Below are 13,270 nucleotides of genomic sequence, written 5' to 3' on the forward strand. Positions count from 1 at the left end.
AGAGCAGTTTCCTGATTGATCTGATTATAATTCGTGACCTAGGAAGATAGAACTTGTCCAAACCACTTAGCTATAAAAATGTCTTGAATTGGAATGTTGGTAATACCATATTGAAAGTGGGAACAGGATGCTATCAATTACTTTTTCTGCTAAAGACAGCTTAGAAGAAGAGTTAAATATGATCAAATATAATACAGGTTTAGGTAATTCTTTATGAAAAATGTCAATCTTAAGTTTTCCTAAAACCTAGTCAAAGTGCTATACTCGGGTCTAGTGCAGTCAGGTTATTAATATGGAATAATTCTAGAAATGTAAATGATCAGATTGGATCTACTTTTGAGTTTTACTGAAGAAACAGGAATGTAGTAAAATCATGCACTACCAAATTTGTGAGCTTTTAGGACTCCAGCAAATTGTAGATGCAACTCTTGGTGCTGGAGCTGTGGAGTATTTTGGAACAGTTCTTTCGGCACTTCCTCCCCTAACTCCTAGGAATCTATGTAATGTATAGACATTAACCGTAGGCTACACAAACACGTCCTATATAGATATGACTCTTTCCTTTAGTTACTCCTTTGGTAGAAGACAAGATGATTTGATTAGTTCTAGTGTTCCAAGCACCACATCAACACCAACAGTTCCCTCTGCAGCTGGGCTTCAGAGAAGCCTGCTCTCCGGCACGAGCACTTCTCCCAAGATCACGGCAGGCTCTTCCCCCTCAGGCACGCAAAGCAGGTAAGTCGCAGGAGCATTTATGTTCAGGCCTCCTGTGTGCTTATGTATGTGCATGCATTTTTGTTTAGAAGATTGTGGGGCTCTGGATTTTTTTAATTTAGCATGTTAAAATTATTTACCAACAAAAATTGATTCTAAAAGAGACAATTTTGCATGTCTGGGAATGAATTAAGTTCCTCAATGATTAGACTGCTTCAACTGTAAATTTCTGATAGCTCTTGGTGAGCTTTTTGATTCATAGTTCAGAGATGTCTTGCCTCATGTTTTTAAAAAATCCATCCCTATGATCACATGTTTTCAGCTGCTAGAAAGTGCTTTCATTGTTTAGCTGTTTCCCTTTTCTCTTTTTTGTGTTGCTGCTTATGATGCTATAGTTCCTCAAATCGTTTGTGGGCTGAGGATAGTACTGAAAAAGAAAAGGACAGTGTTCCTACGGCAGTGACCATCCCTGTGGCTCCAACTGTTGTAAATGCTGCAGCCTCTACCACAACCCTGACTACAACTACTGCTGGCACTGCCTCCTCCACATCTGAGGTCAGGGAGAGACGCAGGTGTGTAAAGGTCCTAATGGGACTGCTGATCTATCTTGCCCAGTGATGAAAGTTATTTGCTCTGTTTCATTTTTTTTTTCAATCTTCTGAAAGTGGTGACCATTTCTCCAGTGGGTTAATTAGTGAAAAAATCAATGTTTCTCTAGAACTACCTAAGTTAATAGTAATTATTGGAATTTGGGTTTGGTAAACATGCCTCCTGGACACAAGTGGCATTTTTAACTTAAGGCAGTTATCTTCTTCCACAGCCATTGTACTTATTGTAAGGTGGAAAATCCCCAAGTATTGTTCAGGGGCTCTAGAGGCCAATCCCAGCAGTACCTGGGGATACTGTGACCACCACAGTTATTCCCAACGGTCACCGGAGCTCCACTTTGGTGCCCAGGAGACTGTGTGGTTCTATGGATTGAACTCGAGGCCTCATGCTGCCCTCTGAATAATCTCCCCCAGACCCAGCTGTTGGAGTTTTACAGATGTTAACTCAATAGTGATGAAGTTATAAAGTGTATTTATAAGCATACTCAGAAGGAAAATTTTTTTATTCCCTCCCATTACTAAAATAAAAAGACATCTTGTTACTATTTTTTATGAATAAAAATTCTCTTGGAATGTTCAAGTACATCAGTCAAATAATTTTAAGAACTTTTTTTTTTTTGGCTTTTGGGCCACACCCGGTGATGCTCAGGGGCTACTCCTGGCTATGCGCTCAGAAGTCGCTCCTGGCTTGGGGGACCATATGGGACACCGGGGGATCGAACCGCGGTCCGTCCTAGGCTAGCGCTGGCAAGGCTAGCCTCTAGCGCCACCACGTCGGCCCCAATTTTAAGAATCTTAAAATTATATTTATTTGGTTGTAGATCTCATCTATAAAAGGCATCCGTTAAATTAATACTTCTAAATGTTCATTGATAGTTTTTGTGCTTTAATGTGCACATTTCTCATTTTCTGCTCCAGCATGGAATCAGACATAGAAAGGATCTTGCCATCTTTTGTAATATTCTTGGTTTACAGAAGGAATCTGAATCCCAGAATTAGTTACTTTTCTCATTTATATGTTTAATATTGTGAAAATTTGAGGAAGCCCAAGATTACAGGAAATCTAGTTCTATGTTTTTTCTGCTGTATTATGCATAGGCCCAGCTTTAGTTTCATTTTTCTATTGCAAAAGAAAATATTTTAGAAATAGAATGTCATATATTTGATTTTGTTCATTAAATGAGTTATATATTACATACAGTTCTCTTACTAAAATACCAGCTACATTTAGCATTGTCATACTTATCTTATCTCAGAGACCTATAATTCTAGTAGTAGCTTTAAAATAATATTTGTTATAAATATATAAAAGCATCTACCTTTAAATATTATTTTATTTCCTATTGTTACATGATTAGTTTATGTCATTATATTTTTACTTCTTTTCTGGTGGTAGGGAAAACCCTGGGTCACACTCAGCAGTGCTCAAGGATCACTCCTGGTCATGGGATGTCATTGAACAAACTCAGGTCGTGTGTGCAAGTTAAGCACCTCCGGCATCCACTCCTTGATTCCTTTCTGTGGTGAAAGTTAGTGAATCTTTGGTGACAGCACTGCTGATGATTAGATCAACATTGTGATATTTAAATATCAGCATGTCACTTTTAGTATTTTTTATTTTTTAATAAATTTAAGTCACTTGTAGGTTTTTATGGTATTTTTAGTAAGACCATATGACCATAGAAATTGCAATATATATTATAGACATTGTGTAGGCTTTTCTTTTGTGGGAGAGAGACAGGAGAAAAAAGGAAATTACTAGAAAGGGGATCTAAGTCTTGGGTTTTTTGTTTGTTTTTTTTTTTTAACTCTGCTCTGCTATAGTTCTAAGAAGATTCTGGACTGTAAACTACTGTTTCCTTCTGTAAACTACTAAGAAATATAACTTTAACATCTAGAATTCTTTCTATCTCTGGCACTTTCTATGCTTTAATTTTTTTCTAATGACAAAGCTCAATGAATGTTTCCCTAGAAGGTCAGTTGTTTTATAACAAATTGTGAAGCTTACCTTCATGTTTATTTTTGATATTTTTGGAAAGAGCTATGGTTCTGTTTTGGAATTATGCACAAGACAATATAAAAGTTGGAGATATTATTAGGACAGAGCAAAGTCTAATAGTGCAAGAAACTAAAAGTGTCGACATTTTTCCTGGTCTGTATTACAGAAATTTTGTTTGTCTTTGTTTCAATGATGTTTGCAATAGTACTAATGTTTGTGTTTTGTTTCAAGTCAAATAAGTGTTTGCAATTTTGAATATAATGTTGGCCATTTTTGTTTGTCATTTAAATTTCATGAAGATTTTGAAATGTGCATGATGGGAATATTTTCACTCTCGTATATATCTGATGATTCAATAATATACATGGCTTTTAAAGCTGATGTTTTCATATTTTTGTACCCTTGCTTGTATAATTTTGGACTTTATTATATTTAAACATTGTATTTAAATATTTAAATTATAAATTAAATTATTATATTTAATATTATTTAAATTATATTTAAACATTTAAAAGGCATAGTATTAAATTCTACCATATTAAACTTTTCTAATTATTAAGATTTGTTAAGGAATTCCTGTTTTTGTTTTTCCAGTGGATTAGTTTTGTGACAGATAGGGAAAGAACTTAGCTTTATGTGAAGAATGATAGCAAATTGTTTTGTAGCTTAAGTATTTTCTAATTCTCCATAGTCTCAAATTGCAGAATAGTGTCGTATTAATGCAACTCTTTTTATTAGCAAGAATTCACATGGCTCTGGTGTTTCAAGTACTTGTTCTTTTTCACATTTTTTGGACTTAGCTTCTGTTGTTTGCCCATTTATCATTCTGGAATGGAAAAACAATAGAATTAGCATCAAGTGTATTTATATATGTAATTTAAATAACAAAACATGAATATTATAAATAACCATATGGATTTTAGCCAGTAATTGTCAGTGAAATAACATTATAGAAAATAATTGTACTACAACAACAAGCTATACACAGAGGAAAAGTTACACTAGCATTCTGGGGGGCAAATATGGGACACATGCTGGGAAATGGGGTAGAGGGAATGGCTCTGATCAGTTGTCACTATGTGCCTCAAATATTTCTGTGAAAGACTTGAAACTTGAAACACTTTTGGTCACAATAAAAATTATTTTAAAAAAAGAAAAAGAAAATAGTTGCTCTAGTTGGGGAAAATCATTAATTTTAAATGGCTATCTTTGAAGAGTTCAGAAAGAATATTACATGAGGCAAAAATTTTCCCTATATAGGTATAACCAAGAGACAGTATGAGTGTGATGCTGCAATGATTAGAAGCAGTAGAGATTGAGCACTGTATTCTGTCTTTTGTTTGTTTTGGGTCACACCCACTGGGATTACTCAAGACTTTATTCTGTGCTCAGGAAGCACCCAAGGTGGTGCTCAGAGGACCTTAAGTAAAGTCCAGGGATCAAGCATGGGTTTGCCTTGCTCTGCCCACTATGCTATTTCTTCCTCCCTCACTCCTCCCACTCTCTTTGATAATCGGCTCTTAGAAGTTAAAAACACCGAAGATATTATGAATGCCTAGATTTTATACTAACTTGGAGAAATATTTTATGGAGATTTTAAGTGAATATATTTTGCCCTTTTTTAGCTAGTAAATTTTTAATCATCCTAACCTGCATATATTAGATGAGCTAGGTTTGCTAGCATTTAGGATAACTTGAAACTGCTGAAAGGGAATCTGAGCTCTTTGGGAGTGAATAATATACGGGGAGTAGAGGAGCGCACACAACAGTGCTTAAGCTTACTCCTAGCACTGCTCTCAAGAATTAGTCCTAGCGGGGTGCAGGAGAACCTTGTGGGATTCCAGAATTGAACCTGGGTTGGCCATGTTCAAGGCTAGCACTCTCCCCACCATGTTTCAGCCCACGAGTATGATTTTAATTGGTGCATTTGCCATGCATATAAAATAGCAAACTAACAATACAGATTTCTCTGTTCTCGTAAACTATGAAATCTTTTACCATGTAGTAGAATTTATGAGTTTGTATTGCTACTTATTTTCAGAAAAAGTCATGAATGCTATCATGCTATATGATATGAAGTCATTTGGATTGCTGTTAATTTTTTTAATTTTTTTTGCTGTTAATTTTTAATGTGGTTAATTAACCACATTTGTTAATATATTTAGGTTAATCGTTTTCTTTTTTCTTTGCATCTGTGGAATTCAAATGGCACTAAGTTGCATGAAGTGGTAGTCACAAACTGGTAAATGATTGATTGGGAAATTAGACATTGGACTGTATTTTCTAAGACTTGAACAATGTTTTATAGAGCACTTTCCACATTAATAGGTATACCACAAAAGATGGGGTCTGTAAGTGATTATCACTAGCTATGATAGACTAAAAGGTGTTAAAACAGTTTTCTTCCCTCAGACTTTCGTAGATTGTAGTTTTTCTGAAAAGGGTTAAAATAAAATGTATAGCGTTTTCCAGATTTATATAACCATCTACAATGTCAGCCGATTCCACAATTATTATTTCTTAAAATGTAGTAACAAGCTTAATTTCTTATTTCTTGCTTGTCCAAGAAAAAATTCTTGCTTAATATTTTTTGCTTAATTTCTTATTTCTTGCTTGTCCAAGAAAAATCACCCATTTAATATAAAAGGTAACTAACATATTAGTCAGGTGAACTTAATATACATATTTATTAGCCAGGTGAACATGACATACTTAGATAGTTGTTATTGTTAGTAATCAAAGCAGGAACAAAGAGCAGTGGTACTATATGTGAAAAAATAAAATCTGGGGCCAAGAGTGACAGTACAGTGAGTAAGGCATTTCCCTTGCTGGCATCCAACCCAGGTTAGATCCCTGGTGTCCCGGAACTGGCCAGGTGTGACTTCTGAGAACAGAGTCAGGAATGACAAAGTTGTAATTAGGAATACCTGAAAAACTACAATAGTGTGATTAGTTCCAATTAAAAAGAAATCGATAGATTGTATTTTAGTGTAAGTTTAACTGTATTCTAAAGACTACTATTCATATAACCCAGTAAAATACTTAGTTTGCCTAGTTGATTCAAATGTATTTGTGCTTTTAAATTCACAAGAATTGGGGCCGGAGCAGTAGTGCAGTGAGTGGTAAGGCACTTGCCTTGCATGCCACTGACCCAGGACAAACCACGGTTCGATACCTGGCATCCCATATGGTCCCCCAAGCCAGGAGCAATTCATGAGCACAGCTAGGAGTAACCCCTGAGCATCACTGGGTGTGGTCCCAAAACAAAAAACAATTATTTTTCACAAGAATTGTATTTTCAACTAAAATTGCAATTTGTATTGATTACTGTAGATCATACCTCACTCCTGTTAGAGATGAAGAATCTGAATCCCAAAGAAAAGCAAGATCTAGACAAGCAAGACAGTCTAGAAGATCAACACAGGTAACACTTAATATTTATTATATATAAAACATAATAATTGCTTTCTTTTTGCTGTAAAAATAAATGATGTTAGTATATAGTGTGAGTGATCGTAAAAGATAGAAATGACCTTTTTTTATGTGGTTACACTGTTAATAAAGTATTTCCTATCATTTACTTTTTATTCCTTGTATGATATTTAGCATATCTTTGATAAGATAATGGATTAGTTCTATAAATTTTCTAATAGCTATTCATAAATTTTATCAGTATTTTCATTTAGGGATATTGGATCTACTGTAGCTGTATCAAATAACTATGTACAAAAATAAGAATAACGGGGGTGGAGCCTGATTCCTGCCATGTGCTTTGACACATGGGAAACATTTTGAACTGCCTCTGCTTTGCTTAATGAGGTGGCCTTTAACCACCCCACCCAAAACAGCTTCAGAGGGCACGTCATCAGAGGTGCGCTATCTCTACCCACAAAGGGCAAAGCCTGATCCCTGCCATGAGCTTTGGCACATGGGAGACATTTTGAACTGCTGCTACATTGCTTCATGGGGCATCTGTAAACCACCCCACCCAGAACAGCTCCTGAGGGAATGATAACAGAGAACAGGTCCTGAGGAAACATCATCAGAGGTGAGCTGTCTCCGCCCATGATGGACAAAACAAGAGGAACACTGCCACTCTGCTTAACCGCTCGCCAATGAACCACAGCATAACACCTAGAAAACACCACACTACAAGTCTGACAGAGAATGGAGATGGCAGCTTTGATGGTCCAGACAGTGCCAACCATCTATTTAGCATCTCAAATAAGTTTAGAGAAGAAATATGGAAGATGTTCATAGAACTCAAAGAAAGCAAGAATTGAGCTGAACGAACCACAAACAAGAATCAAGAGGATATGAAAATAGAAACGAGAAAACTACAAACTGAAATAACGGGACTGAAACACATGTTAGGCAAAATGAAAACTTTTCTGGAAAGCCTCTTCAACAGAGGAACAGCAGCTGAGGACTGAATCAGTGAGCTAGAATATGAGGTGCATAACAACTCAATATAACAGAAGAGATTAGAAAAAAAATCCTTAAAGCAAACTATCAGGCAATGGAAAAAAAAAATTCTAGAGAATGTGAACAAATGAAATTAAACTCAACAGAGATAACACAGTCTCATTGGAATCTGTCATGGCTAGCATGGTCTGAAAATGTTAGAGAACTTCTTAGAGTTCTCTCTAGGAAAGTGGTGCATGAACAGTGAATTATGAAATATGATGAGCTACACGAAGTTGTGTGGGAGAACTGTGTTCTGGATTATATGGGGGATTTTTGCCATTTTATTGATGGTATAAAAATATGCTCACATTTGTTTCTTTGCAAAGTACAACATAACTCTTTTTAACAGAAGCTTTGTCAGTATGTACTATCTTCAAAATAATTCACATGTCTCTAGGTAGTTTTCAGGGCTTATGAACAAATATATTTCAAATGAGAGCCCAGAGGATATATTTTAACATCTCAAAGTAGTTCCTCTCTGGCCAGACTCTAGGTTCAATTATGATGCAGATTTTGCAAGAAGCCAGGTTTTCCCATCAAATTTCATTTTTCTGAGAGAATAGGTTTTTGCTTTAGGGGCTTATCCCAGATACCGTATTTTCCAGTGTATAAGACAGCCCTCTCCTTTTCCTCTTAAAATATTGAGTTTGGGCTATATTCGCCATATAAGACTACCTCTTTTTTTAACGCACACCAAATGGAAATTTAAAAATGTAAGAGAATAAAAGTAGAACCCTCAAATATATATATGAATATATATGAATAAAACTAGACTTTGGGGTGCCAAAAATCATTTTACATTTGTAGTGAGTGAATATGATTTTTTTTAATTGTGATCTTTTGAGAGCAGGAAGAGGGGGCTCCTCCAAGAGTGGCTGTCTGGGGTGCAGTGATTAATAGGACAGCTAGAGGGAGACAGCACCTCTTCTGTGTCCCATAAAAGCTGAACAGAGGACTGAGCACCAGAGAGCCGCATACCAGCTGGATGGTGGCTGGATGGGATGCAGGGCTTGGTAACTCAGCTCCTCTTTGTGCCCTGAAAGATGAATCAGGACAAGCAGAGGACTGAGTGATGAGGGGGGCGGATCACTCATCCCTGAAGCTGGACTAAGTTTCAGCTTGTCGTATACTGGCATATTAAGAGGACTCCTGACTTTTAAGAAGTTTTTCATGGATTAAAAAGTCAGAAAATACAGTAACTAGCTTCCAAAGGTCTGTGTTCTGAAAGGGGTAAAAAAAAAAAGAGAGAGACAAAGTTATAGGAAAGAGATGCAAATCTACACCTGGTAAAAGTTATCTTAACGGGCCATTGCTTAACAGCAATTTCTGAGCCTGGAGCCAGAAGTAACCCCTGAACGCTGCCAGGGTTACATCTTTTGGTGCTGAGTTTTCCAGGTAAAGAAAATTATAATCAAGGCTAAATTTGCCTGTATTAATCCTTATGTTTGGAAATAAATGCTCAAATATATACACTTAATACAGCAGAAGGGAGATTCATATTTAGGCCACATGCAAAAAAGCAAACTCGGACCTCCACCTAACACTATGCACAAAGGTTTAATACAAAAAAATTAAAAACCTTTATAGATCCACAACTATAAAGTATATAGAAGATCACGTAGGTAAAGCACTCTATGACATTGACACTAAAGACATCTCAAGGAGGAAATACAGCTGTCCAAACAAATGAAGCAGAAATAAACAAATGGGACTATATTAAGCTGAGAAGCTTCTGTATCTCCATGGAAAAACTAAAATACAAAGGCCACCCACAGAATGGAGGAAACTATTCACCTAATACCCATGAGATTAGTGGCTAATATCTAAGATATTCAAGTTACTGAGAAAACTTAATAAGAAAAAACCATCTAACCCCATCAAAAAATGGGGAGATGAAATGAACACACTTCCTCAAAGAAGAAATACAAATGGCCAAAAGGCACATGAAAAAATGCTCATCACCAATATTAGGGAGGTACAGATCAAAACAACAGTGTTGCACTGTATCATGCCATAGAGATTGCCACACATGACAAAAAAGAAAAAACAAGAACAATCAGTGCTGACAGGAATGTGGGGAGAAAAGAACTCTTTGTTTCTGCTGGTGGGGATGTCATCTAGTCCAGCGTTTATGGAAAATAATGAAGATGCCTCAAAAAACTGGGAATTGAGCTCCCATGTGATCCACCGTTATCTCTCCTAGAGATATATCTAGGAACACAAAAACACAATACAAAAATGCCTTCTGCATGCTTATGTTCATTGCAGCACTGTTTACAATAGCCAGAATCTGGAAACAACCCAGATGCCTGTCAGCACATGAGTGGGTAAAGAAATCATGGTATATATGCACATTAGAGTACTATACAGCCATCAGGAAAACTGAAGTCAAGAAAAAGACACTGTTGCAATAATACCAGAGAATTGAGATGAGGGCTAGAAAGACTGGCCCTCAATATGAAGCTTAGCACAAAGAGTCATGAGTGCAATTAGACAAATAACTACACTTACAACTATCATTACAATGGTAGTGAGTAAGAGAAATAGAATGCTACTGGCAGGAAATGGGGGACATTGTGGGAATGTTGCACTGGTGAAAGGGGTGTTTTTTTATAACTGAAACCCAACTACAAACGTGTTTGTAATCATGGTGCTTAAATAAAGATATTATAAAGTAAAATTAAATTTAAAAAATGAGGACAATGTCACTCATGCTAGTTATTTCCTTACTGCCACCTTTCCTTTCTATTTTTACCTCCCTTTTTGTTTTTTCTCACATGTGAAACTTCAAAGTCCAGATTCAGCTGTTTGATTCTTACCATTATTCTCATTTTAAGCAGTATCTTTTGCTAAACCCTTAACATAATTTATTTTTATACCTTTACATCTTGAATTCCAAAATGTGTTTTCTTCAAAATTAGTTCTTTACTGAAATGTGTGTGCATATACATATGTGAAACAAATTCATATGCAGTAAAATAATTTATTGACTTTTTGGGAAATATCTTTCTTTTTGTTTTTTTTTTTTTAATTAGGTAAATTCTTACTGCACTTTTTATTCTTATGGTGGGGAGAGTTAGGCCATATCCATCTTTGCTCAACACTTACTCATGACTATTCTCAGGGATCACTCTTAGTCTATCTAAGGTTCTGGAAATCAAGCCCAGGTTGCTTACGTCCAATGCCTCTTACCTGCCGTACTATCTCTATCCCCATCTTATGCATACTTTATGTAATTTTCAGTATCTGTCATTATGTTAATTCAAAATTATTTTTTTTGTTGAATGAATAATTACTTTAAAATGGACTTTGCATCTTATAATTACATTTATCTTTTTGCTTTGCAGGGTGTGACATTAACTGAGCTTCAGGAAGCTGAGAAAACAATAGGAAGAAGTCGTTCTATCAGAACTAGGGAGCAAGAAAATGAAGAGAAAGAAAAAGAGGAAAAAGAAAAACAGGATAAGGAGAAACAGGAAGAAAAAAAGGAGTCAGAAACATCTCGGGAAGATGAATATAAACAAAAGTATTCCAGAACATATGATGAGGTAATAGTTGATAGGCTATATAGGTTAAATAGTATAAATAGGTTTTGTGATTCCCAAATACTTTTTAAAAAATAATATTTATACATACTTTAAGAAATAAGAAACATATATACACCAATATACCATATGCAAAATACTCAAAGAACTTTAACTGGAAACCTAAATTAAACACCGTAGTTTTCAATTTGTTCATAATACAGTTGTTTGGGCATTCAGTGTTTCAGCACCAATCCCGCTGACCTTGCCTAAACTATTGTCTCCAGTTTCCCACCCATACTCAAGCCTACTCCCTTAGCAGGCAATATATGATTTACTTTTTATAAGTGAAATTATTAAAAACATAGTAAAAGAAAATGTTTGAAAATTATATCTCAAAATGTCATTAAAAATCTGAGGATTTGGGGCTGGCGAGGTGGCTCTAGAGGTAAGGTGTCTGCCTTGCAAGCGCTAGCCAAGGAAGGACCGTGGTTCGATCCCCCAGCGTCCCATATGGTCCCCCCAAGCCAGGGGCAATTTCTGAGCACTTAGCCAGGAGTAACCCCTGAGCATCAAACGGGTGTGGCCAAAAAATCAAAAAAAAAAATCCGAGAATTTATTAGTTAAGTCTTCTGTATTAATTAATTTTGCTCACTGAAAATTAGTGTATTTCTATGTTACTCTCCCATCTAATTTATTATGCTCATACTGAGCTGTCAGTAACGTGGAATTTGGAAATGCTGCTCCAGTATCTGTAGAATTGTGAACATTTTCAGTCCAGAAACTGGTATGGTGTACTTGTGACTTTCATCAGCTTCACTTCTCTTCTGAGATTAGTTCTAAGGTTGGGTTGTTTATATCATAGAAGCTGTGGGATGTGCGTGTGGTTCCTGCGGGGGGTGGTTTCCTGTTTTTACTGTTACTAATATTTCAAACAAATTTTAATTTTAATGTTTCACAGACTTATCAGCGTTATAGACCAGTATCAACATCAAGTTCATCCACTTCATCCTCATCACATTCTACCATGAGCAGTTCACTCTATGCTTCCAGTCAACTAAATAGGCCAAATAGTCTTGTAGGCATAACTTCTGCTTACAGAGGATTAACAAAAGAAAATGAAAGAGGTGAGAACACTAGAGTTTGAAACAATTTCTTTTTTTTTTTTGAAAAAAATTTATTTTTTCTAATAATACTAAAGTATGACTGTACTTAAACTGAAAAAACTGATGCCTTTCTGAGAATAAAAGTAGAAAAGGCAAAACATAAAAAATATGTAGGATACTAGGCATAGGAAAGTGCACATCTTTATAACCTAACATTTCATAAAAATCTATATGTTTACCTCTACCAAAAAAAGTGGATATGTAGAACTGTGGGAAACTATTTCTAAGCATGTTTTAATGATTGATAACTACATATTATCATAAGCAAAATTTTATTTGTGGCACTAAAAAGAATAATACTATTTTTTGTCTTAAGTCCCAAAAACATCTAATGGAAGATACAGACAAAAAGAAATGTTTATGAAAAATATTAAGGAACAAAGTTTTATTCTGATTAAAAAATTTTACAAGACCTTACAAAGGATATTTACTTAGTTTTTACATATTTCTTAACAAGTACAGTCAAGGTACATTGATAAGTTGTAATCCTTTACAGAGGGAGAAAAGAGAGAAGAAGAAAAAGAGGAAGATAAGTCACAAAGTAAATCCATACGAGAAAGACGGCGACCTCGAGAAAAACGAAGGTCTACAGGAGTTTCATTTTGGACACAAGATGTGAGAACTTAAATATTATTACTACTTGACAGTTTTAATCTTTATACCTAATCATGTCTGTGGGAATCAAAACCAACTTTAGCTATTTGTAGGGTAAGCAAGGATAAGTAATCCTATACTCTTTCCATTTCAAGTGTCTTTCTCTTCTTTTTTGTTTAGTTTTGGGCCATGCCCAGT

General features: G+C 35.6%; 1 protein-coding gene across 1 annotated transcript in view; it reads left to right on the top strand.

The window, feature by feature from the left end:
- The window catches only part of PPP1R12A (protein phosphatase 1 regulatory subunit 12A), a 125,128-nt gene that overhangs the window by 90,391 nt on the left and 21,467 nt on the right, over positions 1–13,270 (top strand). The window contains exons 13-18 of the mRNA XM_049783366.1: positions 568–735; positions 1,110–1,286; positions 6,655–6,745; positions 11,136–11,336; positions 12,274–12,439; positions 12,975–13,093. Coding sequence (XP_049639323.1) covers positions 568–735; positions 1,110–1,286; positions 6,655–6,745; positions 11,136–11,336; positions 12,274–12,439; positions 12,975–13,093 — 922 coding nt within the window. The remainder of the gene's footprint in view (positions 1–567; positions 736–1,109; positions 1,287–6,654; positions 6,746–11,135; positions 11,337–12,273; positions 12,440–12,974; positions 13,094–13,270) is intronic.

Source organism: Suncus etruscus, chromosome 11 (genome assembly GCF_024139225.1).
Source record: "Suncus etruscus isolate mSunEtr1 chromosome 11, mSunEtr1.pri.cur, whole genome shotgun sequence".
NCBI lineage: Eukaryota > Metazoa > Chordata > Mammalia > Eulipotyphla > Soricidae > Suncus > Suncus etruscus.